General features: G+C 41.8%; 2 protein-coding genes across 2 annotated transcripts; one reads left to right on the forward strand and one right to left on the reverse strand.

Moving 5' to 3' along the window:
* Positions 1 to 257: 257 nt before the first annotated feature.
* On the reverse strand, positions 258 to 14,382 carry taok1a (TAO kinase 1a). Its single transcript, XM_054605175.1, has 20 exons — positions 13,842 to 14,382; positions 10,859 to 11,108; positions 10,268 to 10,339; positions 10,036 to 10,137; positions 9,884 to 9,929; positions 9,676 to 9,772; positions 9,458 to 9,571; positions 9,270 to 9,361; positions 8,940 to 9,033; positions 8,747 to 8,828; positions 8,487 to 8,654; positions 8,124 to 8,324; positions 7,741 to 7,869; positions 7,153 to 7,389; positions 6,929 to 7,057; positions 6,598 to 6,801; positions 6,239 to 6,478; positions 5,684 to 5,896; positions 5,268 to 5,450; positions 258 to 4,275 (listed from the first exon to the last, which is right to left on the reverse strand). The coding sequence occupies exons 2-20, from the start codon at positions 10,988 to 10,990 to the stop codon at positions 3,745 to 3,747; spliced, it is 3,066 nt and encodes a 1,021-aa protein (XP_054461150.1). The 5' UTR covers positions 10,991 to 11,108; positions 13,842 to 14,382; the 3' UTR covers positions 258 to 3,744.
* A 2,023-nt stretch (positions 14,383 to 16,405) lies between these two features.
* tsr1 (TSR1 ribosome maturation factor) lies at positions 16,406 to 24,875 on the forward strand. Its single transcript, XM_054605288.1, has 15 exons — positions 16,406 to 16,598; positions 17,650 to 17,753; positions 17,837 to 18,065; positions 18,269 to 18,403; positions 18,561 to 19,015; positions 19,445 to 19,589; positions 19,925 to 20,112; positions 22,235 to 22,452; positions 22,568 to 22,727; positions 22,825 to 22,935; positions 23,063 to 23,195; positions 23,907 to 24,023; positions 24,177 to 24,317; positions 24,432 to 24,506; positions 24,600 to 24,875. Exons 1-15 carry the CDS (start codon positions 16,472 to 16,474, stop codon positions 24,776 to 24,778), a joined length of 2,517 nt encoding a protein of 838 aa, XP_054461263.1. The 5' UTR covers positions 16,406 to 16,471; the 3' UTR covers positions 24,779 to 24,875.
* Positions 24,876 to 26,927: the final 2,052 nt, after the last annotated feature.

Here is a 26,927-nt window from a genome sequence, read left to right on the forward strand (position 1 = left end):
GGCCGCCTGAACGTTTTGGTTGTGCTCATGTGGAAGCAAGTGAGTCTTTCGGAAAGTTCAGGCCAGATTTAACTGCGCATGTGTCGTACCTCAATGATGTGACGTAAGACATCACCTCCTTTAACGCTCCTTGCTCTGGGAGCAGTGATATCATTGGTTGATTGAATCCTAAACTGTGGTCTTGCAATTCCATCAAATGTCATGCTACAGCAACCCAAAGTAATAAATAATAAATCAAATAAAAACACATGGCCAGTTATACTAAAATTACTTTATTACAGCTGATTTCTGTTCAATATCCCTCTGCCAACACAAAGCTAAATATAATACAAACAAAATAGTAAATTTGATCCTATTTTTATTCTGTTTTATGAATCTTTTTACACAATTTAAATCCACTTTTAGTACTTTACCATCTCTTATGTAGTATCTTTATAATCTCTCTGACATTCAATAACATGTTCCACCGTCTATACATTTTAATACAGGTTATGAGTTGTAGTGGTAATGTGCCAAAGAAGAATACTGACATCTTCAAAGAAATGCAATCTCTTTTCATAATTTGCCTGTCGCCACATCATCTTTTCAAGCCTTTTAACTTTGGCCACTAGACCAGAACCATGTTGTTTTTCTATGTTTCATTCATTTCATGCCATCAGCCCTCTGATAGGTAAAAACATGGTGATGAGACAATGCAGTGGTATCTGGGCTTGGCAACTCAGGTATGGCACAGTGTTTTTGACCATAGATAGGATCGCCATTCTTGTTGCCTATTCTCATTCTGTTTCCGATAAGCTTTCAGTCAGTATGACAAAATTTGACATCAAAGTTAAAGTAAAAAAAAAAATAATAATAAAATCCAGGTTTGTGGAGACAATGATTGACAACAATATCCAGACTCCCTCACACACAACATTGACATAAAAGTGAACAAAAGTTGTGCATACAAACTTAAGGTTGGCATGTATGTGAGGTTTGATTGGCCTAACATTCAAACTCTTGGCCTTGGCTTTTGACTTAAGGTAAGATTCAGATCACGATAAATACATTCTCCTTTTCTTTACCAAATATCAATAAACCAGAAACAAAATGATGAAAATAACCTGCTGTCTCACAGTAGCTGGAACTAGTCACTCAGCATTAAAAATAAAATAAAAAAAATAATTGTGTTTTGGGACCAAACCATTTGCAGCTCGATATAATGCGTACTTTCAAGGATAGAATATATACACGTTTTTAAGAAAAGCACCCCAGCATTTTTGTGTCCTCAAATGTGATAGGAATCTATCGCAGCATGACATTCAGAAAGAGCCGGCATCTGAACAGGTGGCTCTGAATCAGAGTGGAAGGGGACAAATGATCAAACGTGTGCGATGGGGGAGAACAAACACTTCAGTGATGATGCTCAGATATGGCTGCTTGACTGAAGAAGTGGCATTTGAAAGGAGATGACAGCAAATACATGCATACGAGGCATTCTGTCTGTGTACACAAAACTAAGAAAATCTTCCGATGAGCTATGTCCAGACAACTCAAAACCACTTTAAGAGCGAAAGGTTTTGCTAATATCAGTGTGGTCTGTCAGTTAAATAAAGTTAGTTTTAGAAATAATTTTCTTAAAATGTGAGTTAAGTCTTTAAATGTTTTCTTTAATAAAATATACACATATGAACATTTAACTCCAGCTTTGTGATTCAAGGGAACATATATCCTTATCATCTCTGGATCATTATCTTTAATGGCCTTTTTCAACAAAAGTTTTTAAACTCTGTATGGAATTGGAAAGCTTAACTTGTACAGAGAGGTTGTTAAAATGTTTAAAGGGCACCGGCTTCTCTAATCATATTTCCACCACCAACCAGAGATAAGGCAGTGAGCAGAAACAGATATTATTAGAGGAACTACTAGAGCTATCAAAGGACTACCTAAGTGCTTTTTGCCACATGTATTTTGTATTTGGCTATTTTCAGAGTGTGAATTGACTCTTTACAGTGACATTTAAATGTATGTGATACAATGTCATCATGCGAGCATGTGCTTGATTCAGTCCCCCTTGTTCTTGGGTTCTGATGAGATGGTGTAGCATTTATAACTTAGCACCTTTCACATTTTTAGTGTTACCTAACTGAGCCCCGACATTTTTTAACAGTGTTGTAGTTTTCTTAGTAGTGCCAAGCCTGCTGTCATGGTCATGACAATTATCTTAAGCTTTCTGCCTTCCACATAATGGACTCTGTTCAGTTAACCAAGTTCAGTTTGTTTTATGAAACTGTAGCCAAAACATATCTAAAAAGCCTGCAGCATCCTCACATCCTCTATTCAATCAAACCTCAGCATAAACACACCTAGGCGGTAACCAACAACAGCTACAGGTTCTAAAACACAGTTGAAGCTGCAGAAAGGGGGGGAAATGTTTTCACTCACATGCAGCATATTGCCATTCTCTAGGTCTTGTCTGTACTTCGGGGAAATTGCTCCTAAAAATTACAGCAGGGGTTAGCGCCACTTCTCAACCTAACAACATGCGTACCGACGACACACTCATCCACCAGGTGCTTAGCGAAAAGAAGTCAAATTTTACACATATTCCGCTGTTTAAAGTGCTTTGAAAAAGGCAGCAGTTTAAAAAGGCACTAATAAAAATCAACAGATCGATACTAGGATTGTTATTGAAGGCAATGGAGTCTACTTTTTTTTTTTTTTTCTATCTCTTCACTATTCCTCCTGTGAATGTGTGCAATGACATTCTATGCAACGCTGGGGTTTCCAAGTTCACCCCTAGAGTACCACCACTCTAAAGACCAAAAAATATAGATACTGATATAAGTATTTTTCTATTTCTCACTATTTATAAGACTTTTACCAACTTTACTGCATACACAGTAAGTATAATAATCTGAGAAAAGTATTTAAGACCTCTGGAGCTAAAATAAAAATAATCTTAACATACTCTGGCACCGATTATAAACTGATGATGAAATTTAAAATATCAAACTATAAACATCTGAGATCGACTACTATAATCACGGATTAAAAGGCACTGTAGTAGTGTTGTAACGTAAGCCGGAAACGGTTAAGATTTGTTTATTTGGCTCTGAATTTGTCTCATTTTGTCAGCTGACCAGGAAATCAGGTGAAATAAAAGTACTGAATGAAAGGAGGCATCTGATTTATATCAATGACCATTACAGCAGGCTGGTATCACAACAGCAAAGCATCTTAAGTTAGATTTGCTGCATTTTTAACCACCGTCAGAATCGGGAGAGTGAAGCGGGGGGGGGGGGGGGGCTAAATAAAATTAGTTCAATGTGATCGTTTGAAGACATTGTTAACACATGTCAAAAATCTTTTTTAACAGTGTTTCATGTGCAAAATGAGAGCAATGGCTGTGAATAGCATGAAACATACATTTTTAAAAAAATTCTGGAGGAGAGAGCTGTAAATAAAAACAAATGGGAGCATTATGTGTTGACACTCAAATTTCTTATGTAACATAAATTTAAGGATCTGTGTGTGCCGATAAACTGCCGTGAGGACGGGCTGGGTCTCTTCCAGCCCTTTTGACCTGAGCAACATTTATTTTCATCGCACTTCCACATCTGTACACGGGAGAAACGCAGAGAGAGAGACACAGAGAGAGAGAGAGAGACAGAGCAGCAGAGCTCTGCCAATATTCTGTCCTGCTTTGTTTGTTGGATTCTACATCTCCACGCCTAAACTCTGACTCCAAGGCCGACAGGGGATCTATGTGTAGGAGAGGTGTGACCCGTTAGATATCTGAGAGGTGACACTGGTACTCCTGCTCATGTTCTGCTCACTGCGCCCTCCTGAGGGTGTCCTCCCCATTGCTTGGGGGCTGTTCTGTACACCTCCACTGCTGCGGGAGACCAGGGCCGCTGTTGATGGGTGGCCCCACGGTGATGGAGCCCCGCCTCCCTGGCCCCAGGCTTGCTGCATAGGTGCCCCTCCCGGACTGGAGTGATAGTGGTGATGACTGCCGTGGTGGCTGGACCCTGCGCTTGAACCGCCACTGCCCCATGGCGACCCTGGAGAGCTTCCGGGTGGGTGCTGTTGCTGATGGTGACTCCAACTTGCTGGAGCCCCGGGAAAGCTATTGCTGAGAGCCTCTGGGGAGATGTTTGCTAGCACCATGTTGCCGAAGCCCAGGCGCATGCTCTCCGAATCAAAAGCCTCAACTTCTCGGGCTTGACGTTCCAGCAGGCTCCGGGTTCGCTCCGAGCGTTCATTCTCCAAGGACATCATCTCCTCCTCAATCTACAGAAAAATGTAAAATAATGACAATGTTAATATACAGCATATTTGCTTCACAGTTAGCAGTTTGACTTAACTCCACTGTGTTCTACCAGCATCCATCCATTGACCGTGCATATTTAGCAACTAAAACCATAATGTAAAAGGTAGGGGAAAAATAATGTTTCACACCTACTGGAAATCTGTTATAGAAACACAAAGGTGTAAATAACAAAATGAAGGATGGCTGAATCCCATTTAGCTGCTTCACATTCAGGGTGCTTGTATTGTGTCCCGCCGTCATGACATACTGAGACAGTTGAATAGAACCGAGCCATCATTCTTTTTATTTAGTTACGCCTGTGATTTTCCTACTATGAAGAGTTAAAATGTCTGCTGCGAAAAAAAAATAGTTCAGTTACTCTTCAAAGGTCCAGCATATTATGGTACATATCCACAGGTGTTTTTACTTATTTTACCACATAAAAACTTCTCCAGGACTTAGTGGAAGCCCACAGACTGTGTTTGACTGAAATCTCCCACAGGTTAACAAAGGGGATATTTGTGCTAATGTGGACAGTGCAACCAGAGTAGGGTCAACCAGGCAGGTCATTGCTATTGGGTGAGGCTGCAAATTTGCAGGGCAACTTTCCCCAAAATTTTAATCCATGCGAGGTGAATTTGCTTTGCCACTGGAAGTGAATGTTTTAATTGCCCCTTTGCTCGCATAGAATGGAAGTAAATGGTAAAGTGAATTCATGCTCATTTTGCGCATGTGTGACATTGCCCTTACTCTCCGTTTAATGTTGTCATTTTTCACCTATATCATCTTTCTTGGTAAATTCTCATGTAAATCCAAGAATGCGTCAACCAGAGCAGGTCTAATACACCAGGACAACCTGTGTGAGTGTGTTGGCCTTTTAGGTTTAAAGTAGCTCTTAAACTATAATCTTCCCAATAATCATGGAGTCAGACCAATGTAAATCTCTACATGAGAAAACTGTATAGAGGAGGACCTTTTGTTCCAGCAGGGCCCTCCGGAGTGACACCCTCTGCTCCAGGTCCTTCCTTTCACGGTCATGTTGGGCATCTGTCTGCATCTTGATCTTGCTCTGGTAGGCGTTGAGAAGCTCCAGCTCCTGCTGTAGCTGCATTCGTAGTCCTTGGCACTGAGCCTCCTGAGTCTCATCCAGACGGAGCTAAAGACAAAGAATAAATCAGGATCCAATGAGTAAAAACACACACACACACACGCACACGCACACGCACACACACACACACACGCACACGCACACACACACGCACACGCACACGCACACTACTGATTTGGACACGTCCTCTAAAAGGTTGCAAAATGTAAAATTGGGTGGCACCTTCATGGTCTTATTTTAAAGCTTTAGGATTCTAAATTCCTGGCCTTTCCCAGACTCACCGCCTGAGTGGAAAGCATCTCATTGATGGAGTGGTCATACTGCTCTGCCAAGATGGCAAGTTTGCGGTGCTGCTCCTGCTTCAGACGTTTAAGGACAGCCTTGTGCTCTGACTTTGGTGTGGTCTCCAACAGATGGTTCCTCAGCGCTTTGTACTGCCTGGTCTGGATCTTACACGTGTCCTGGAACTGCTTCTTGATCTGTAGCTCTTTGGACTATGTTACAGAGTGGAAAAAAATTATGCATTTCCTTATTTAAAAGCAAACATTAAGACAATGCAGGAACAGAACATTGTCACTTCCATTAAGGCTGTAAAATCACAATATTTGTGGGATCAGACAAAGTAGAACCGGAAAACAAGGCATTACATGAACAAGAAACGTGGGTCAGCTGCTCTTCTCAATTTCATTAAAAACGGTTTACCTTACCAAAGAGGATGGTAAAATCTCCACAATCACACTTAATGCAATGTTCACCAGCAGTGTTTCATTAGAATTGGAAATAAAGTATCTACTGAATATTCAGTTGCCATGCATGCTCACAAGCTGAGTTCTCACCTTGAGGCTCTTGGGCTGCTGGCGAACCTCCATGACGTGTTTGCGTCGAAGTTCCCTCTCCCTCCTCTTGTTGTACTCCTGCTGATTGGTGAGCTCCGTCTGGTGCTGCAGGCGGGTGAGCTCGGCCCTCGTCTTTTGGATGTTGTTGAGCTGGCGGAACTCCAGTTCTTGCATGGACTCATGGTGCCGGAGAAGCATGGCGTGTTCCAAGTCCTTCTGGGTCTGACGCTTGTTCAGCTCCTAATTATGTGCACATGGAGAGACAGGGAGGGAAAGCTCAATTTTAGCATGCAAATCAATTCATTAATATTTGCAACATTTCGGACCCAGAAGAACAATGTAGGAGACAGAGTTCTGACCTCACGCACTAAGTCCCGTTCAATATTGTGGCGAGCAATCAAGATCCTCCGTTTGAACCTGCGGCACTCCAGGTCCAGGTACTGCCTCTGTCTGCGCTGCAAGTTGGCCTCTTCCTCAGCTTGGAAGTGTTGGAAGTTCTCCTTCTGCTTGGACAACCACTCCTGCTTTTCTTTCTTGGGTGTTGACTGGTTTTCATTCAACTCCTTAACAGATGGAAGAAACAGGTCACTGGTAGAACAGACTTCATGCTGCTGATTGATGTCCATTTTCTGAGAGTAAGTCAAATGTAGGATACTATTGTAAGAAGCAATAAGGCCTGGATCCCCCTACCTCTTTAAGTTGTTCCTTTCGAAGTTTGTACTCCCGTTTCTGGGATTCCAGGAAGCTGTTGAGCTCTTTCTTCTGCTGACTCTGAATATGTTGTTGGAACTTCTTCTCATCATTGGTAAAAGTTTTTGCCTAACGGAAAAAAAGCAAACCATAATCAGTTGGCTCCATGTTAAATAACAGTGTTTTGTGAATCTTCAGTGAACACAGATGAGCTGAAAACCTACATCTTTCTCCATGGACGCCTGGTGCTTCTTGATCAGTTTCTCCATCTCCTGGGCGAAGCTATTCCTCTGGTTCTCCAGCTCCTTGTCCAGGCGGAGCCGGTGCTCATCCATTTCAGCCTTCAGCTTGTTTTCCAGAGCCATCAGCTGTTTCTGGTGCTGCCGCCTCATGCGCTTGTAGCCCAATATCTGCTCCCTTAACTCTGAATCCTGCTCGTGCTCCTTCATCTGGCGAGTAAGCTGGAAAACACAAGACACAGATTCCCTTTATATTGTTGATAATGTATATGCAATATGAATGCGGGGCAAAAATATGTATCATGTTAAAGTGAGGTATTTAAGAGAATATGGGTAACATTGACATTTCTTTTTTAAACGTTCATATCCAAGGGCATTACGTTTTCAAGCTGGAACATGACACGCCCTTTTTAGCCTTAAAGCAAAAGCATTAAATGATCGCGAGGGCAATATGTCAAAAGATGTCTGCCTGTGAAGAACCCATGGATGTGACATTTTTTCCCAGCAGCTATACAAGCAGTTATAATAGCTAACTTCTTATTTGATCTTCAAATTCCCTAAATGACTTATTACCACTGAGGCTGTGCGTATGGTAGCAAAGTGTTCGCGGTTCCGTTTGGGCCGTGGAGTGTGTGCAGGCGGCGACTGAGGCTCAGTTGGCCGGGTGTTGGGCTCCGACTCTTCATTATATGTCTCCTCATCCTGAAAGGCAAGCAACAATACACACAGAAGGCGTAATGATGTCTGAATCATTTAAAGCTAGGGTGGGCGAAAACAGCCGTTGAGATTCCGTCGCGCAACAATACACACAGAGCATGTAAACAGCAGAACAAAATACTACAGCGTAATGATGTCTGAATCATTTAATGATAACGCATTACTATTATCAATATGAAACAGTGAACACCACAAAACAACACATGGCTGCAGGTCAGACTGGAACCTGATCTTCCTACCGGTTTAAGGTGTATCACAGAGCTGTTGGACATGACCGTGTGATCTCCCTCAATGTCCACCTCACTCTTGTCATCGCCTGCATCTGTGAGACTGTTGACAGAGCTGCTCTGGGAACTGGCACTGATTGACATACTGGGTATGGATTGGTTGCTCCCCACGCTGTTCACTGTACCCGTCCTACCCACGCTGTGCTCTGGATCCTAAAAAATAAACACATGCGACAGATAGTAACAAGGTTACAACAAAGCTTTCTTATAACTAATAAGATGACATCATACTACGAAATGCAACCTCTGGTCTGACAGAGACAGAGAAAGAGAGAAATGCAGGCTAATAGAAGTTAAAAGAGTCAAGTGACAGACCTCATCTTCATCTTGTGCCTCTGTTGTGGGGCCATTGTGGGCTTCCTGAAACAAGATCTTCTTCATCTTACGATACTGCAGATTGTCCAGCTCTCGCACCGCATCCTTAGTCCGACTTATCAGGTCTATTAGAACGGATTCTGGCCGCTCGCGCTGGACAAATGCATGCTGGAGAAACAACATTAAAATCCATACCTTTAGTAGGGTTATAGGGATTAAACATGAAACATAATCTGCCGTAACCATTTTGAGATTCTTACCTTTAAGAGCTCCTCAGAGTTGGGCCTGTCCTGGGGAAATTTCTGAAGGCAAGAATCTACAAAATTTCGGAAATAGTCCGTCCTAAAGTGGAAAAATGAAATGTAGAAAAATGATGGATTTGTAGTTATTTTATGGCCTCAGTTTATTTAAGAAGCAACAGACGAGCTTATACTAATTCAATTCTAAACTCACCATTCACTGGACAGCAGCGTGGGACTCTCATTCTGTGCTATATGGTATAAGGCACTCATTGCATTCATGTTGAACAGTGGAGGCTTCCTCTCAGCTACAGGCCAAGTAGCAGGGTGCACCAATGATTCAGATGTTCCAAAGGAAAATTAAATTATGAGAGGAACAAAGAGCAACATTATTCAGCTATTGACTGACTAAGTGAGCGAAATCAATGCTGGCCATGAGATGTTTGTAAAACTGAGAAAAAGAGATTGATGTGGATGCAAGCAATGAAACAGTTGTGATCTAAATCCAAGATGTAGATAAGGCAATATACAACAGTGACCGTACCTAATTCAATGCAGGTAATTCCCAAGGACCAAATGTCCACCTTTCCGTCATACTGGCCTTCATCCATAGCTAAAATGACTTCTGGGGCCATCCTGAGAAAACAAACACATTTAGGACAACACAAATGTGCAAATAACCATTAAAATGGAAACTTTGTGAAACTTTTAATGAAATGTTTTGTAGCGTACCAATATGGAGTCCCAACAAAGGAGTTGGCAGGACAGGCAATGGAGGCAGAACCAAAATCTGCTAGTTTTACCTGCCCTGGCTCCGTCAGCAAGACATTTCCTGCCTTGATATCTCTGTCAAACACATAAGAGGAAATGATTACAGCGCCACACAGAAGACAGAGCGCCACAGGGCATAAGCAGTGTCCAGCATGCTCCCAGACACTTGAAACACTCACCGGTGAATCATGTTGTGGGAGTGAAGATAAGCCAAGCCTTGAAGAGCACCATGGGTAATTGCAGCTATTTCAACTTCTTGCAGAGGTTTCTTGTGAACTGGAAGGGATAAATTCACCAACACCGATGTTAATCAATGAAAACCGAGACTACTGTCTCCGTTTGTTGTCATGCAGCCTCTTGCATTAAGCACAAAGCTTTTCAACTCACCTTCCAACAAATCTGAAGCAGAGCCTAGACAATACTCCATTACCAGCTGCAATGAAATAAAGAGTATTTTGTGTGAATATGTGACTTTGCAAGTCAGTGGGTCATACATTTTAGTCGTCATCATCATCATTGACTCTCATGAAGGGGCTTACCCAGGCAGTGTGCTCTCGCAGGTAACATCCTTTGTACTCTATGCTGTTTGGGTGCTGTATTCTCTGCAGGAATTTCACCTCCTTGATTATGTCTTGCCATTTCTAAGAAATGATAACCAATAGAGAATTATGAAAACCAACAATAAATAAACCAAACAAAAAAACCCACTCACGACAAAATGTGATTCACATTTGCCTGTTAACATGATGTAGTGAATAAAAGCTGTTATACCTCAGTGGACTGCTTTCCACTGTAAGACATCTTCTTGATGGCCACCACCTCATTTGTCCGCACATCCCGTGCCTGAATGGAAAATTAAAAAAAAAATAGGTTCTTACTGTAAAGTCTGCTCAATAATTTGCTGGAGGTCAATGCTGACACAAAAAGGTGTGCCATTTTTAGAATCATTCTGAAATATTCTAAAATGTTTAAAAGGGTCTAAAGGTCTTTGTTGTTGATAGGACAATGCTTTCAAATTGCTGAATATTGAAATAAAACATACAATTTATCAATGTCATCCCAAAGACCTTCAAGGCTACAAAGCCCCAATCTTCAAGCCGGCTCTGTATTGACTTGACAGGCTGAAAAACAATATTGTTACGCCATTCTTGTTACACAGTGCAATACCAGAAATGTGCACTTGAATAAATCTGATAAACTGAGCCAGACCTAACTTTTCTGCTCGGACAACCCTTTATCTTTGGGCCAGACCTCTAAGTGACCCAATGTACCAACACAGACCGCATTTTTTGCCGCAGTTCAGATGTCAGACTGAACATGGCTTCCGGCTTGGACCATAACCTTGTATTGTAAAATACTCACAAAATATACAGCACCAAAGCTGCCATGTCCGATCTCGCGCAGATCTGAGTAGAGCTTTTCTGGGTCCTCCTTGAAGAAGAGCTCAGCGACTTCGGGGTCCTTCAGGCTCCCCGCCCGACTGCTGTTGGGCATAATGGGGAGTTGGGGGGCAATGCCGCTGTCGCCAGGAACTATCTGGGTCTGCGACAGCGCCTTGAAAGCCCCCACCGATGACTCATCTGCAGGACAGTGGTCTCATATGTGTTCAGAGCTATAAAAGTACAAGAAAAAACAAGAAAACAGTGAAAATAAAGACAACAGCAGAAGATTGGTATAACAACTCCCCATTATAAATTACAGGTTTTCATCATAGATTTAAATGGACAGCAGGAACATACAATATTCTCCAAGTGGGGTTTAAGTTAATTTGGATAAAATATACACATATTCTCTATTTTAACTCTATTTAACCTTTACATTGTTAATGTTATGCAACAATATAATTGCTATAAAAGTTGCAGTGTGAGGCGGTGTGAAACAACAGGTGAGTAAAACATCACACGGCTCTCTGGGTGTCCATGTGTGCTCTAGCAGAGCCTATTAACCTGAACAAGAGAGGGCTACGCAAAACACAAACTGAACCATGATGTCAGGTGCAAATGTGGAGAACGGCCAGTCGGAAATCCTGAGAGAGCAAGAGATAGGTCTTCTGTTTCCATAGCAACAGCAACCACAGTACGGAAATCAGTGGGCCGTGTCCTAACAAACTCCTCTCACACCTTCAGTGACTGGTATGAAGACGGACAGATGTGAGGAGGATACAAAGAACCATCTCGCAGATGACAATTTCCAGCACGAACAAAGAAAACCTAGATAAAAACACGCCGCATGACTCGCTGCTGGATAGATGACTGAACTGAAACAAAAGCATTCCAGTGATAGGACTACTTGTTAAACCTGTAGGTACTCGGTAAACACATGTTCTCAAACATACCAAACATTTTCCATGTAACCTCCGTACAAGTGATTAAAGGACCAGTACACCAACATCGCAAAAAAAAACCTATTGTCAATTATCTTTAGTGGTTTCTAGCCATGATTTGGGTTCTGGTTGAATTTGCCCTACTTTTAAAAAAGGTATCCAAAGCTGCAACCTACCTATACAAAGAGGATTGATTGTTTGTGTTGATCACTTTTTTTGTGCCATTAGAAAAAAATATCCTGGATAAACAGGATTACCCGTCTTTTTTCCTACATACATAAAATATTTACAGTGGGGTGTGTGGATTAAACCAGATTTTTGTTTCTTTGTTTTTATTTTAGATAAAGTCAAGACACCCTTTAAAATGACAGATATGGACAAAATATAGCATAATGTCCACAACTCCACCATCTGCCTTAAACTATGTAGTAAATAGCTTGTTATACAGCTTCACTGCTGCAATACAGATGTAGACTGTAAAAGACAACTGAGGAAAGTTTACTGAGTCCATGCGGCTCAGATGATCAGCTGCAAACAGATGCAGAGCTGACGCTAGAGTCACAAGACTTCTTTCCCAGCCTGGGAGAAACAGCCCCCAGTTCAAGCAGACATCTTTTGTCTAACAACAACACTGAACAACTTCACTATTCCACACAGATGCAGCCACAGCCCTGAAATAAAGCCTCATTACTATGCAGGACTGTGCCTCTTTATTGCCATTGTTCTTTACTACAGTGTTGCTCATGAATGAGCTCTGCTGTCACATCTCACAGTGGCAATTTCAACTGTGGACACATGAGCACAAAAAGTGTGTGATGATAACTGATACCTTCATGAAACACCCTTGCGTTCTAACAAGCACAGCACACACATATGCACAAGAATGCAGCAGGACAGGACAACAAAGCTAGAGGGCTGGAATTCCCAATGTATGCCCTCACTGCGCTGCATTTCCTGTTCGCACAGCTATAGGGAGGTAGGAAGGGGGCCCTGGTGAGCATTTTGACTGGTGATTATCTCTCTCTCTCTTGACTCAACAGCAACGGCATGCTCACAGACATGGATTGCCATTTCAAACACAGTTAAAGAACGTTTTTAAAAGCTGTCATACCGTGCAGTTTATCAATCTCTACAAAATGCAATTGCCAGCACTTTCTTATAAAAAAAAATCACTGCACAGGTTTAACTTATCAGTAATGTTGGTGAGTTAGGTCATTTCCGAACCATAGCCCAAAAAAAAACACATAATCACACAGTGTCAACCACTAGGGTTTCCTTTTATCTTTACCATCTATGTCAAAGAACCAAACAAACAACACAAAGGCGTATGGTTATGTCTCATGTACAGGCCTACGTCACAGTAAACCAATTGAGTAACATGGCAATTGGGGCTGATCAGAGTACATCTGTGGGGAAGTAGACACTTGTGTTGTAGCTCTGACAAGTTAAATAAACCACAATCAGACGAGCAAGGTTTGCCCAAAACGATCACACACACACACACACACACTAGGTAAACAAGTATCCCAGCCTTACCTGCTGCCTTGTATCCTCAGTCACCTGTGTGGCTGTCCAATGCCTTGATGGAGTTTCAACACGAGCGGATTTAGCGAGAGCACCTAGTGGGGGCTTTTCTGAAAGTTGTCACTTTCACACAAGTCAATCAAACTAACAAAACTCGGGATGTTAAAAAAAACAAAACCCAAAAAAACAACCAAACACACTCTCAAGCTGTGCAAATCAAGATGTTTCCTGAGCTCCCACAGCAGCCAGCGTTGACTGCAGCGTTAGTTAGCCGCTCACCAAACTTCACGCTAGCGCCGCTAAGTTATACGTGTCATACGAGCAGACTATCCGAGCAACATCCGCGACGTGCGAGCAACGAGAGCAGCTCAACGACGAGCCCGGGTACGTGGAGTCACACCGGCGTTACGACAGAGCCACCGCACGGCGCTCACCACATCAGCAGGCTAACCTATGTGGTGTTTGCTAACTTAGCTTAGCCAGTTAGCTGAAACTCACCCTCTCCTGACAGGCCAGGCTTCAGCTCTGTGGAGGATGTCGTGTGATTCAAAACAGTTTGGGATTATAAAAGTCTGCTTCCCGTTTCATCCCCCGACACGCTGACGTCGTGCGTTACATCCGTCTGCTTCTTAACGCTGTCAGTCGATGATAAGTCGCAGATTTGTGATTTACTGGAGGCTCAAATCCCCACCCTCGAAGTAACTGGGGGTGCCAGAGTAGTCGAGTCCCACTCCCAGGCAGCTCCAAAGATGGCTGCCGAGCTGCTCCACCGCCGCCTCCCTTCGTGGAAACACGTTAGGGGAGAATGTGAGGGAAGTTCAAACACCTCCTAAACACCCAGAACAGATCCGTGATGGTACCGCCAGAAGACCGAGGGGGTTTGATCTAGCACCCCGGCGTGTTAACTTCTTACTTGGCTGTTTATTTAAGCTGTTACTCTGCCTGACTGTCCGTCTTCCTTCGACTCACTGCAAACTACAGTTCCGCCCTGCCTTGTTGTAGTTGCAGTAAACTCTCTCTGACCCAAAAACTTCCAGAGGCGGAGACATCATTTAAAAAACAATATAAATATTGTAATAAATTGGAGAACATACTCTTGCAAAACTTTTTATTTCAATGTGACATAGCATTTCATCATATTGGTTTTTTTTTTATTATTACTTAAATGACCACACCATGGAATGGGTCATTTAAAAATGAATTATCTTGTCATAAAAAAAATGCTGCTTTCTGAAAAAGATAATTGATTTTGATTATAAGAGTTAACTGCTTTATTACATGTAAAAAAAAAAAAAAAAAAAAAATGTATTGAGTCTGTTGAAGGTGACTAAAGTTCATGGCAAGTGCTAAATACTTTTTATCTTCTGGCTTCAAGAAATATGGACATGGTCAGTAGGCTGGTATTACATGGTTTGCCAATTACATTCTTGGCTTTATTATTTCCTATGTAAAAGTGGACATTTGAGGCTTGATGGTGGCGCAAGAGAAAGAGTCAACATAATATATGATCATAATAATCAATTTGTTCCTAGACATATTGTTCAAGAGGTTCCAGAAGGAAAAAAAAAAGTCCAGGGCACTACAAAAATCTTTAGGTAGGTACATCGTACTTACATCATACTTAGGAATCCTTGGTCAGCAGACGGAGAGTATGCAATTTTTTGTCTTCGGGCAGTGCATGATAGTCAGCTATTGTTCATTTTTTCTCTGTATTTGGTTGGTCTCCGCATGATGTAACAGTGTACAGTAGAAACCCCTGTAGCTTCTCCTTCAAGTTCAACCCCCCTCCCTTCTCTCTCTCTCTCTCTCTCTCTCTAACCATCACTATCTGCATGGTAACTCAGTCTGTACAATAACCTGCCGGTTTGAAAGCCAACAAATGGCAAAGTTCTACTCAAGTTGGCTTTTGGATCTGCTTCAACGCGAGTGGAGGATGCTCAATTACTCTGACATGCTTCCTCTTCAAGAGGTTGCCAAAAGATAAACAACAATGATCATCATGTTGTTGATCGTGACCGTTGAAATAAGTGGATGTAAAATATTTCAAAGGACACATTATTCATCTAGAACACTGTGTCATTACACTTGCGGTATATATACCAACAATGTAATTACATACAGAAATTGTGATGGTTTTTGTTTCGTTCTCTAATTTTTTTTTTTGTGCTAAACAAAGGGCATGACACACAGAACATGCTACTTACTTTAAGAAGTAAGCCAATGATCTGTAATTCATTACACTGTATTTCTAAGTGGGAACAGTAATTCTGTCAACATATATTGATCAGAAACCCAGTCATTTTAGATAACTGCCATTAATAGTAACTGTATGATGTGCTAATAAATTAATTAGACTTGTTTTTTTCACTTAACTGCTGAAAGTAATGATGGTGGTTTGTTAGGCAGGTGGTACTTGACAGATATAGCAGGCTTCCTTACAACAAAAAGGGGTTAAAAAGTGCATGAAAGCAACCAAGGAGACAGTAATTTAAGATTGACAGGTACCTCTGAATGAAAAGGCGAGAGAGCTGCAAGCCCAATTTTGACTGAGGTAATAGTATCAGAGTCTCTTTATTGTTTTCTATTGCCTCCATCTCTACATGTCATTCTTTTTTGTCCTCACTCCTCTACTTCCAGGTCAAAAATTGTTTAAATAGAGCCTGGAGAGATGTTAAATCACTATAGAGTGACAAGAAAAAGGATTGGATATCTGAGGATGATGACAGAGAGGGGGGGATGCATCTTTGCAGTGGTAGTAAAGTATTTTTGATCATGTTTATTTACATTTGTATAGATCATTTTGATTAGATTTTTTTTTTTTAAACGTTTTTCTTCTCAACAGTAACTTTTCTGTGAATGTAAGCTTTAGTAGACTAATACTTTGTAGGATTTTGTAATTTAATTTATCTTATATTTAGAATAGGTTACGTTTCGTTTTACTTTGTTTAGATGTAATACAGTAATCTAATTGTTGTATTAATTCATGCAAATTTATGTAGGAAATGAATCCTACAAACCACATGATCTACGCTTTTATTTTGAAAAGAAAACCTCTCCGGATGTTCTGAGGACACGCCTCTGTCGTGACGCCAGTGCGTGTGCGGAAGTAAATTGCCTGCCTTTCCCACATGGTGAAAATGGCTGCGAATGAGGAAAAACAACAGGGCCACAGACCCGGCATACACAAACAGAAAAATAAAGGCCACAAACATGGCAAGCACCGGACGAAAGGTGAAGTTGAGAGAGAAAACAAAGGTAAGCCATATTTAGTTATATACTGTAACTGCTACGGGTACCCTGTGGCTGTGGCCACGGCACTGCCAACACACGTGTTTTCCAGAGGATTTTGGATGGTATCAGTTCAGTAGAAAATGTGTACATGTAACTCAACTCTATACTTGTATTTGTAAGAAATTGAGTATAAACGCCCGACCGCATGATACTGGTAGTAACGAGCAGCCGGTGTTTGCCTCATGACCTTTTTATAAGCACAGGGGACCAATCAGGGCCCCCAGATATATCAGGACAGCAGTTGTCATACTCTGTCAATCGGCGAGTTTTCCATACCTCACAACTTTACATGCATATATATTTTATTTGTATATAATTATCCATCAAAAATATTTTGATTATTAGTATTTGATTAAAAAACAACAACAACATTAAATCAATACTTTTCTGACATAATAAGCAAGCCTCACAAAGTCAATACAGTCTTTTTTCAGAGCTTTTGTATTGGATTGCACAGAATCAAACGTGTTTTTGTTGTTCATGTTGTCCATCTAGATGCAAAGATATTGCGGACATCAATCATGGCTTCAATAGTCGACAGACAGCCATGTGAATAGCTTCTTCACACAGTATTCTGATATCTACTGCAGATTTATTGGCCTTTTTTAAAGTTACAGTTCAAATTTTTAATTATAAAACTATGAAACTCTGACTGCTCAACATAGTGAATTTGCAGTGATTGACGCAAACAGAATGTATGCAAACCAACACATGTGTTCACTTGCATGCATAAACGTGTTGCAGCAGGGTGGTGCTTGATGCACAACGAGAGGAGATGGATGGCAATATATAGTGTACGAAAAAATATTTTCAAAGCGGCAAGGTTTTGGTTTGTTTGTAGTGTGATCATTTGAAAAAATAAATTGCACTTTGTTTTTCATAGAGTGCAAATACTATGACGTTTGCTCAATATCCAAATCAGCTTTTGAAAAGTGTGCAACGCATGTGTACTAACGACTTGACTTTGAATCTTCCACAACATCATGATAATTCCTTGTGTTGACCTGTCTCTCAGGGAGAGTGTCAGTGACGGCACTTACCAAGAAGCAGAGGAAGGAGCAAAAGAGGATGGACAGAAGGCACAAAGCCAACCAGCTACGCAGGAATAAGAAAGACTTGGTAATTCTTTTTTCTTCACATAAAGAACAGTCTTTGAATTCCTGATTGGTGCTGCAGAGTTTTCATGTCTGTTGTCTTTTTAGGTCCTGACAGAGAAGCGACGTCTAGGCACCAGAGACGGTCCTCCGCATTTGGTCGCTGTGCTGTCACTCCATGCCGGAGTTGATGCTGGTGCTATTACCAAACTGCTACGTGCGGAGGGTGCTGGGGGGGTCGTACATCAGGAGCGGTGCGTCAGTGGTGTCAGTGATAGTTTTGGGCTGCTGCTGCCTCGTTTTAAGCAAAGGTTCACCTTTCTAAGCCACAGCACGGGTAAGAATTGAAGGATGCAGAACAGTTGCTTCTTATATGAAAATCATTGTTTTTAAAACAAAACAACATAGACGTAAAACCAAATTTAGAACAAGTATTTATAGACGGTTCCATGTTATTGGCCTTTGCTGTACTATTGTGTCTTTTGTTTTTGGCATTATGTTGTCCCATTCTTAAACTTCTCTAATGGTTTCTTTGGACAGCTGACATACACTCCCTGCTGGATGTGGCAAAGATTGCAGATAGCCTTGTATTTGTGCTGGACTCTGCGGAAGGTTGGGACAGCTATGGAGACTACTGTCTCTCCTGCCTCTTTGCCCAGGGCCTCCCCAGCCATGGTGGGTATACACCTTAACACATTACTGGAGCTTTTTGTCTCCTTCATTCACATTGGGATAGATTGTTGTTTGCACTAGATTTATGCATAATTTCAGAATGTTGTGGTGTACATTTTCTAAACATTTTCCTCCCCTGTTCTTATTTCCCCCCTTGTAGCACTGGTGTGTCAGGGTGTGTCTGATCTTCCTGTGAAAAAGAGGGTCGAGTCCAGGAGAACTCTGGCAAAGATCACAGAGATCCGTTTCCCCGACGCCCGTCTCTTCCCTCTGGATTCGGACCAGGATGCCACATTGCTTCTCAGACACCTGGGCACTCAGAGACAGAGAAAGCTCGGTTTCCGCTCCAGACGTTCCCATCTTTTGGCTCAGCATGTCACTTTTGCGCCCAACAGCCCTGCTGAGGGGACGGGTGGTGGACCCACCGGCCTGGGCACCCTCTGCGTCTCTGGGTACGTCCGGGGCCGTCCTCTACAAGTTGACAGGCTGGTGCACATCAGCGGACATGGAGACTTTCAGCTCAGTCAGATTGATGCTCCATCAGACCCTCTCCCCCTCAACGTAACAACAGCCAGACCAACAAAGCCTGGAAAGGGAGGAGATGTTGACATGCTGGTAGGTGCAGAGACTTGAGACAGCCCAGGGAATATCAAGTCAGCAAACTATTTTTGTCAAGGTCGTGTTTCTGTTGTATAATAGTAAAGTGCACACACACTTACTATGCAGCGCTTAGGTAATTTGGCTAAAATAAAATAAAAAGTCATGATACTGATTACTTGGATATTCCAGTATCGGATTTCCAAGTTGTTTAATGAATGAGAATAGTGGCAGACTGGAACAATCCAAGAATGCAAACATGCTCTGCTGTTCTTAAAAATTATAACATATGTAAATGTCACACAATATGAGTGATGGAACATGCAAAAACACTGGTATGGTCCTGGAATGGATGAGTTGACTTTTAACAGTTTGCTTGGATTGTTTGTGCGTTTAGTTTAATCTTAACTTTTCCGTTTACCTCGGTCATCTGTTTTTTTCCCACAGGATGGAGGTAACGATGAGGCTCCAGTGAGGGTGCTCATGAAAGCAGACCCATCCTGCAGGGAGACTCTGCATGCAGAAGCCGAGGTGGACCCCATGGAAGGAGAGCAGACATGGCCAACAGAAACGGAGCTTTTGGAAGCTGAAGGTGCAGAAACGGAGCGCACACATGATAGAATTTTGAGATGATACAACTGGTAAAATGAGGACTAGATATTGTTCAGTGTATGGAGTTGAGGCCTCATTCGCTGGAGTTGGAGCAATCCTGTTGCGCTGGGATCTAAATCAAGTTATAACTGGGAGAGGTGTCACACTGGCAGCCTTCAAGCGGCCAAAAGATTATTTCTGGCAACCAGAAATGACTTGTCTACTAAAATGCGTTTCTTGATAAAGATGTTGTTAGTTTTCATATACAATCAAACCTGCCACAATAAGACGGATCTCTTCATGTTTTTTTTTTTTATGTATCCCTCTGCTGTTTAGAGGCCAGGAAGCACAAACGTGTGATGAAGGTCCCTAAAGGAACATCAGACTACCAGGCCTCGTGGATTGTTGATGAAGACGAGGAGGAGAATGGAGAGATAGACGAAGAAAGCAGTGAAGAGGATGATGATGACGACGACATGTTGGATGAGGCCATGGATGGAGAGGATGAGGACCATATCTCTCAGGTACTGATTTACTCATTTGAAGAATTTTTGCGCATTTTAAGCTTTTATCACACACAGTGGAGAGTAGACTGGCATCCAAGGAGAGAAATGCAACAACGGTCTCCATACGACTTGTATTGGGGATGTGAGGTTTCCGGTCAGTAACTTAACCTCTAAGCCATGGATCCCTACAGTAACACCCATATACAAAAAAACCTTATGCTCCATTATCGGTCATTTTTTTTTGTCCATAAATGTAAAGATAAAAACTAGAATTACCACCTTGCAGGTGTTGCCATCCTCTGCCAATCAGTCATGTCGCAGTTTATATCCATGTCTGTCCAAAATGTCATCACTTTTTCATTTCATCCCTTTAGACATCTGTGTAAAATTGTCATAATTGGCATAAAGATTATTGAGTTATGGCCCAAAACATGTTTTGTGGGGTCACAGTGACCTTTTGGCCACCAAATTCCAATCAGTTCATCCTTGAGTGCCAAATTTGAAGAAATTCCCTCCCTGAGCTATCACGTTCACGAGCATGGACCTGATGCATAATAACTCCAGCCACTGCTGTCGCAGGGGCATAATAAGGGCAAATGTCCACATTTTCAAATTGTCAATTTTCTTTAAACAAGTAAAACACAAAACGATAGGGATTTAGTTTATATGATACGAGTTAGAAAATTATGCTCAAACCTGGTTGAAGCTGAAGTGTACATTGTTGACAGTTTAATTTGTATATTTATAAAAATATCACTCAACTATTAAAATAGTTGTGGATTAAATTGCATTTTTCTTAATTGATTAATCAATTAATTATTTCAGCACAAGAGGGCTAGTTTGTTCAGCTGCTTCTTGTTGTCATAGCAACGGTGTGTCAGCAGTCAAGCAGTGTAAATCTCCTGGAGGATGATGAGGACAGTTATTTGTGAGGAGAAGCTACGATGTCTGAGTGTCAGTGGTTCGGGTGCTGCAGCGGTGCATACGTGACCCACAGTCAGTGCACCTGGCACTGTTTGTTTTCTCAATGTCTGTCTCTGGCCTGCAGTGCCAGGCTGCTCACCACAACAATAGTGTTTGGAGCAGGAGTCCCGAGAGAAGCCTCCTGTCTTCCTGTCCTGTGAACAGAACTTCCCGTCTGGACGAAGGGAGGGGTCAACCATTTATTTATTTCCAGCTCTGCTTGAAAAGAAGTCGGGGAAACTCTCCTTATGCAATGGTTTTCATTCCGATCAGTGATTGTTATTAGCATGTGTTTGATGTCACAGTTAACGCACAGGGATACGTATTTAGGAGAGGGTAACAATGGGGGAATGGGTACTTCAAATGATTATTATTATTATTATTATTGCAGCAGGGATGTTGGAAAGGTTTTGAATCAACCCCATGCTGAGTGCTTTCCCCTCATGTGTCTGGCTTTGCCTGTCATTTGCCAGTTGAGGGAGCACTTTAAAGGATGTCCTCTTTTGATAATTAATTTCCTCATACAAATATATTGCCAACGGAAGTTGAATATCTAGATATTTTAAGAGTCAGTCTATTTTAAATATATTCAAACCAGGTGTTCCCATAGTTTGAATTCTGGCAACTCCTTATCACATTCCCACATACCGACTCGAAACACTGTTCTTATTGTAGCTGGGTGAGCCTTGTTTACGTTTGGCTAGAATACAATTTCTATTCTTAGAATCTCTTTGACTGCACTTGTTCCCTACATGTGCGTCGGGTCATTGTTTGTAAAATATTAAGGCTGCACATTAGAAAATGGGTTGGCACAGAACAGCGTGATGAGTAAGAACAAAGTTATGTATGTATGTATGTATGTATGTATGTATGTATGTATGTATGTATGTATGTATGTATGTATGTATGTATGTATGAAAATGGGTTTGTAATAGAGGACAACAATATTATTACTGATAGTCTCTAGCAGTGCTGGTCAACATCTCCTTTTCATTGTAGCTCCTAGATTTGTCTGCCTCCACCCGAAAACATTGGGTTATGAGCATCCTGTCTTTTCTAAACCCTCGTTATCTTTTGAACCATTGATATCTTTTTGAATTTTAGTATTAGTGACATATAGGGGGACAGGGAAGCTATTTCATATTGAAGCAATTTGTACTGTTTGCTTTCTGCTCAGGAGCCAGGTTCAGGCTGTGCCTCAGAAGAAGAAGAAGAAGAGGAGGAGGAAGAGGAAGAGGTGTGCTCCACAGAGCGAACTGGAGCAGATCAACGCTACGATGAGCACATTGATGTGGCCGCAGAAGAAGAAGGCCTGAAACGCTACCGCGATGCTCGAGCCAATGAAATGTTTCCAGACGAGGTGGACACACCCCTCGACATGGCGGCTAGAATCAGGTAAGTTCTGACCTTTTTAATAGATATTTAAGTGTTGTGATTGTGAGTTTAGGTTAGACGGGAAATGGGTTCTGCAGATTAATCATTGCCACACTTCATTCTGTCCTCTGTCTAGGTTCCAGCGCTATAGAGGCCTAAAAAGTTTCCGATCCTCGCCCTGGGACCCCATGGAGAACTTGCCCCTCAACTACTCGCGCATCTTCCAGTTCCAGAGCTTTGACCGCACTCGCCGCCGCATACTGGCCGAGGCTGCTGCTGAGGAAGAGGGAGCCATGGTAAAGAAAGAAGAATGTGTCTGTCTTTATTTGTAAATGCTCTTCTGTTGATCTTAGATTTGTGGCTTCACTGACTCTGCTGTCCCTTGTGTTTCAGGTTGGCTGGTATGTTACACTGCACATCACCGATGTGCCTCATTCTGTGATGGAGAGTGTCCAGTCAGGCAGACCTCTGATGATGGCGTCTCTCCTGCCCCATGAACAGAAGGTCTGATCCCCAGTTTTGACATCCAAAAGCCTTTCTGTCTGTCCTTTTGAAACAAAGTCACACTGACAGTACAGTATTATTGTTATTGATTTTTTTTGACCTCATCATTTTCCCCTTCTGTGCACAGATGTCAGTGATGCACCTCTTGGTGAGGAGACATCCTAGCAATACAGAGCCGATCAAATCTAAAGAGGAGCTGGTGTTCCACTGTGGATTTAGGAGGTTTAGGGCATCTCCTATCTTCTCTCAGCACACTTCAGGTAGAACACTTGTTAATCGATCCAACATACCCCTAAGCATACTCCTATTTCAATCTTAATGAAACAATATATTTTTTTTAATTGCCCAGAGACATGCATCAGAACAACTGAGAGCTCTAAATGGCTCCATTTACACGAAGTAAATAAAAACATGACTGACTTCTAAATATTAAGGGTTCACTAACACCAGCATTAACAAACATTACCGTTACATTTTGTACCACAAATCAATGAAATTTAATGGAACTTATGCGACAGAGGCAACTAGCAACAACCAGCAGTAGCAGCCACTGCACAACTATCATGTTTTCACTACGTCACCAAGCACCAACAATTGTGCTAAAACACATACATTTTGTTGTTGTGACTGGGTTTCAACATTTAATTGTAATGATTTCCATTTTGATAGGCCGTCAAACCCCCAAGACGCTGGGGAGGATGAACATGATTTTGGTATAATAGGAATGTAGTGATGCCCTTGTCCAAAGCAGCATACAGTCACTTAGAAGGCAGTAGGTGCAGTGGCTTGCTTGATTTTCTGGTTGTAGGACATTGTCCTTGTGTAAAGACAATAATTTGTCTTTTGATGGCATTAAATATGTTTATTAGCAAAAGGATTTTAGAAGCAGGCGGTCTGAAACGGATTTATCTGCTGGATATACAGTAGTAAATGAATTATTGAGTGTTGAACTCCGCTCTGCTCTTCTCTAGCCGACAAGCATAAGATGGAGCGCTTCCTCAGGCCAGATGCCCCCACCGTGGTGTCGGTGTACGCTCCCATTACTTTCCCCCCTGCTGGAGTCCTGCTCTTCAAACAAAGGGATGATGGTGAGATGAAAAGTTGAAAATAAGTAGATTTCCTTTTGTGGTTTGGCCTTAATTTCAAACTTTTGACTATCCATTCTGTTGTCTGTTTTACTTGATTATCCCCTTGAGCTAATTCTGTACTGGTATTGTGTTCTTGTTACTGTGTCTCTCCAGGCATCCAGGACTTGGTGGCTACAGGCAGCCTGCTCAGTTGTGACCCTCAGCGTGTTATGCTGAAGAGGATTGTGCTGAGCGGACACCCGTTCAAAATTAACCGGCGCTCTGCAGTTGTCCGTTACATGTTCTTCAACCGGGGTTAGAAAATATTCACATGCTTTTTTTTTTTAACTTTGACAACAGAATATTACATACTTTGCTGTGGCTTAAAGCATTGTGGTTTACTGTCCTTTTTGTTTCTTTCTGTGACAGACGATATCATGTGGTTCAAGCCGGTGGAGCTGCGCACAAAGTGGGGTCGAAGAGGCCACATCAAGGAGGCTTTAGGTGAGAAACAAACAAACAAACAAAAAACTCAGTGTTAACAGCGTCGATGTCTGTTATCTGTACAATTCTGACTGCCACGTTCTATCTTCTCAGGAACACACGGTCACATGAAGTGTGTCTTTGACAATCAGCTGCCCTCACAGGACTCTGTCCTCATGAATTTGTACAAGAGAGTGTATCCTCGCTGGACATATGACCCCTATGTGCCCTTGTCTTTACCCTGGGTCAAGAGAGAGGTCACGGTGGACATGGACGACTTGGACATGGAATAGAGGAGGAACTACATGACAAAGACACAGGAGATGTATTGACAGAAATACTTTACATCATTGTGATCACATGACTAAATATTAAACGTAACTATTTTGATCCAAAATATCTATTTGATCCTTTTTGTTATCTTGAGCCATCTTGTTCCAATTTGCTGCTGAGTCTGTTTTGGCCACTAGATGGCAGTGATGAATAAGTATCCATAGAGTTACTTCACTACTTTGTTGAGCAACTCTATCGTCTTTTTTTCAATTTTTTTAAATAGATCAAATATGAGTGACTGCCACTGAACATACTATGCATGTGTTCAGTACTTTAAGGTTTAATGAGTTGCTAGTGCAACTGGGTCAATAATAGTTTCTACATTGGTCATGTATCAAGCTCTTTACAATGGCAACTCTTTGAAGTCATGCAGATGTGGCTTAAGCCTGCAGTCACAGTAAAATGCACTTACTGGGACCAAAATCATTATAAAGACAATGTTATCTGAGGGAAACTATGGCCATTTTCAAAAACAATACATGTTATTCCTGTTTTCTAGGACAGTCCAAAAATCTGAGTAAACACAAAGAACTCTAAATCTAAGTGCTACAACTCTAATCTAAAAGCTCTAGTCTCTAAAACTCCAGGGGGATTTTCCTCACAACTTTACGACTTTAAAGGCAATGACATCACACATTTGAGACACTTCTCTGGTTTCTGGCTTTGAGAGCGAGGGGTTCATGTTCACAGATATTGATTGAACTTTCCTATGCCATGGAAATAACATTGGAATTCCTAATTTAGGTGGTGTTCCCCTTTCATCGTCGCAAAAAAGAACTCCCAAGTTGCACTTTAAAGCAAAACTCCTTTTACATAATACCTCTATGAATGACTTGTAGCCTTTTAAGATTTTGACAAATAGCAGCTGGCACGTTCATTTGTTTATATAATCTTTTATCAAAAACATGCCTCAGTGGACTTAATGAAAAAAAAACAACTAATTAATCACCAGTCTCGGCATGAATGTACTACAGTATGAAACCACATTAAGCACAAAATACCAGACATCGTAACCCCTTTTTAAACTACATGGCACTATCGTAACAACATCAGTTTGAGGGCAAGAGAGCTGTTTAACAACAATTATGCTCCAAACACAATCATGATACACTTTCCGGTACCCGGTAAGTATTTCATAGAATTTACAAGTGGTGTGGCAAATTTGTAGGATTATCTGTATCTCTCTCTCAGTGGCCCTGACTTGAAGCCTCTTTTTCCGCTGTTGTCAACACACACACACACACACACACACACACACACACACACACACACACACACACACTCAGACCATGACCTCTCTGTTGCTTTCAAACTGAAGCTGAAATTCTTTGTGTCCTTCCCTGCCCCGTGCTTTCTTGCGTAGGAAAACACTGATTTATGAATTGCAGCATTTATCATTAAACTGAGCTCTTGCATGCTTGCAGCAACATGATTCATCCTTGGGCTGTGTTGGGACTGCACAACAGAGGCATGCCAATATGTCTGGGAAACCTGAAGGTGAAGACTTTGGGATGGAGAGGAGAACATGATCCAAGAAACGCAGGGGAGCAAAAGTTCACGGTGTGCAAAAGTTGTAGAAAAAAGATAATACAATCGAGAAAGACTAATGTCTCTATTGCCCATGGGGGGCAAGCTGTGAGCTCTGGACAGTTTTGTGGTAACACTCAATTTATTTCATGCTTTACTATTCTTTTTCTTTTTTGTACATGTATTAAGGCAAGGGCACAGTTACAGTGATGTGTTGAACACATCTTGTTAAGGCTGAGGGGAGGGGTGTTCTGCTGGCCAGCAGTTCATGGCAAGGGGAGGGGGAATTCAATACCCCCTTGATGGAGAACGCTCTTAAAGTAAATCATGAACAAAAGAGTTTAGATGCGCACACTTCATTTTTTCCCCGACACTATCAATTTGAAACAGATAAACATTTAGCTGTTTGGGGACCAACTGCGACGTGGTAAGGCTGAATCCAGCCCATAAGTGAAGTGTGTGTTTGGCACAGGCCACCGTCAGAAGACATGAATGCTGGTGACTTAGCGCTGTTCGGATCAGGAATGTCTTGTGGTTCCCAGTTCACTGCCACCACACTTAGTTGGCTCCCACTGAAGATAT

Source organism: Anoplopoma fimbria, chromosome 1 (assembly GCF_027596085.1).
Source record: "Anoplopoma fimbria isolate UVic2021 breed Golden Eagle Sablefish chromosome 1, Afim_UVic_2022, whole genome shotgun sequence".
Lineage (NCBI taxonomy): Eukaryota > Metazoa > Chordata > Actinopteri > Perciformes > Anoplopomatidae > Anoplopoma > Anoplopoma fimbria.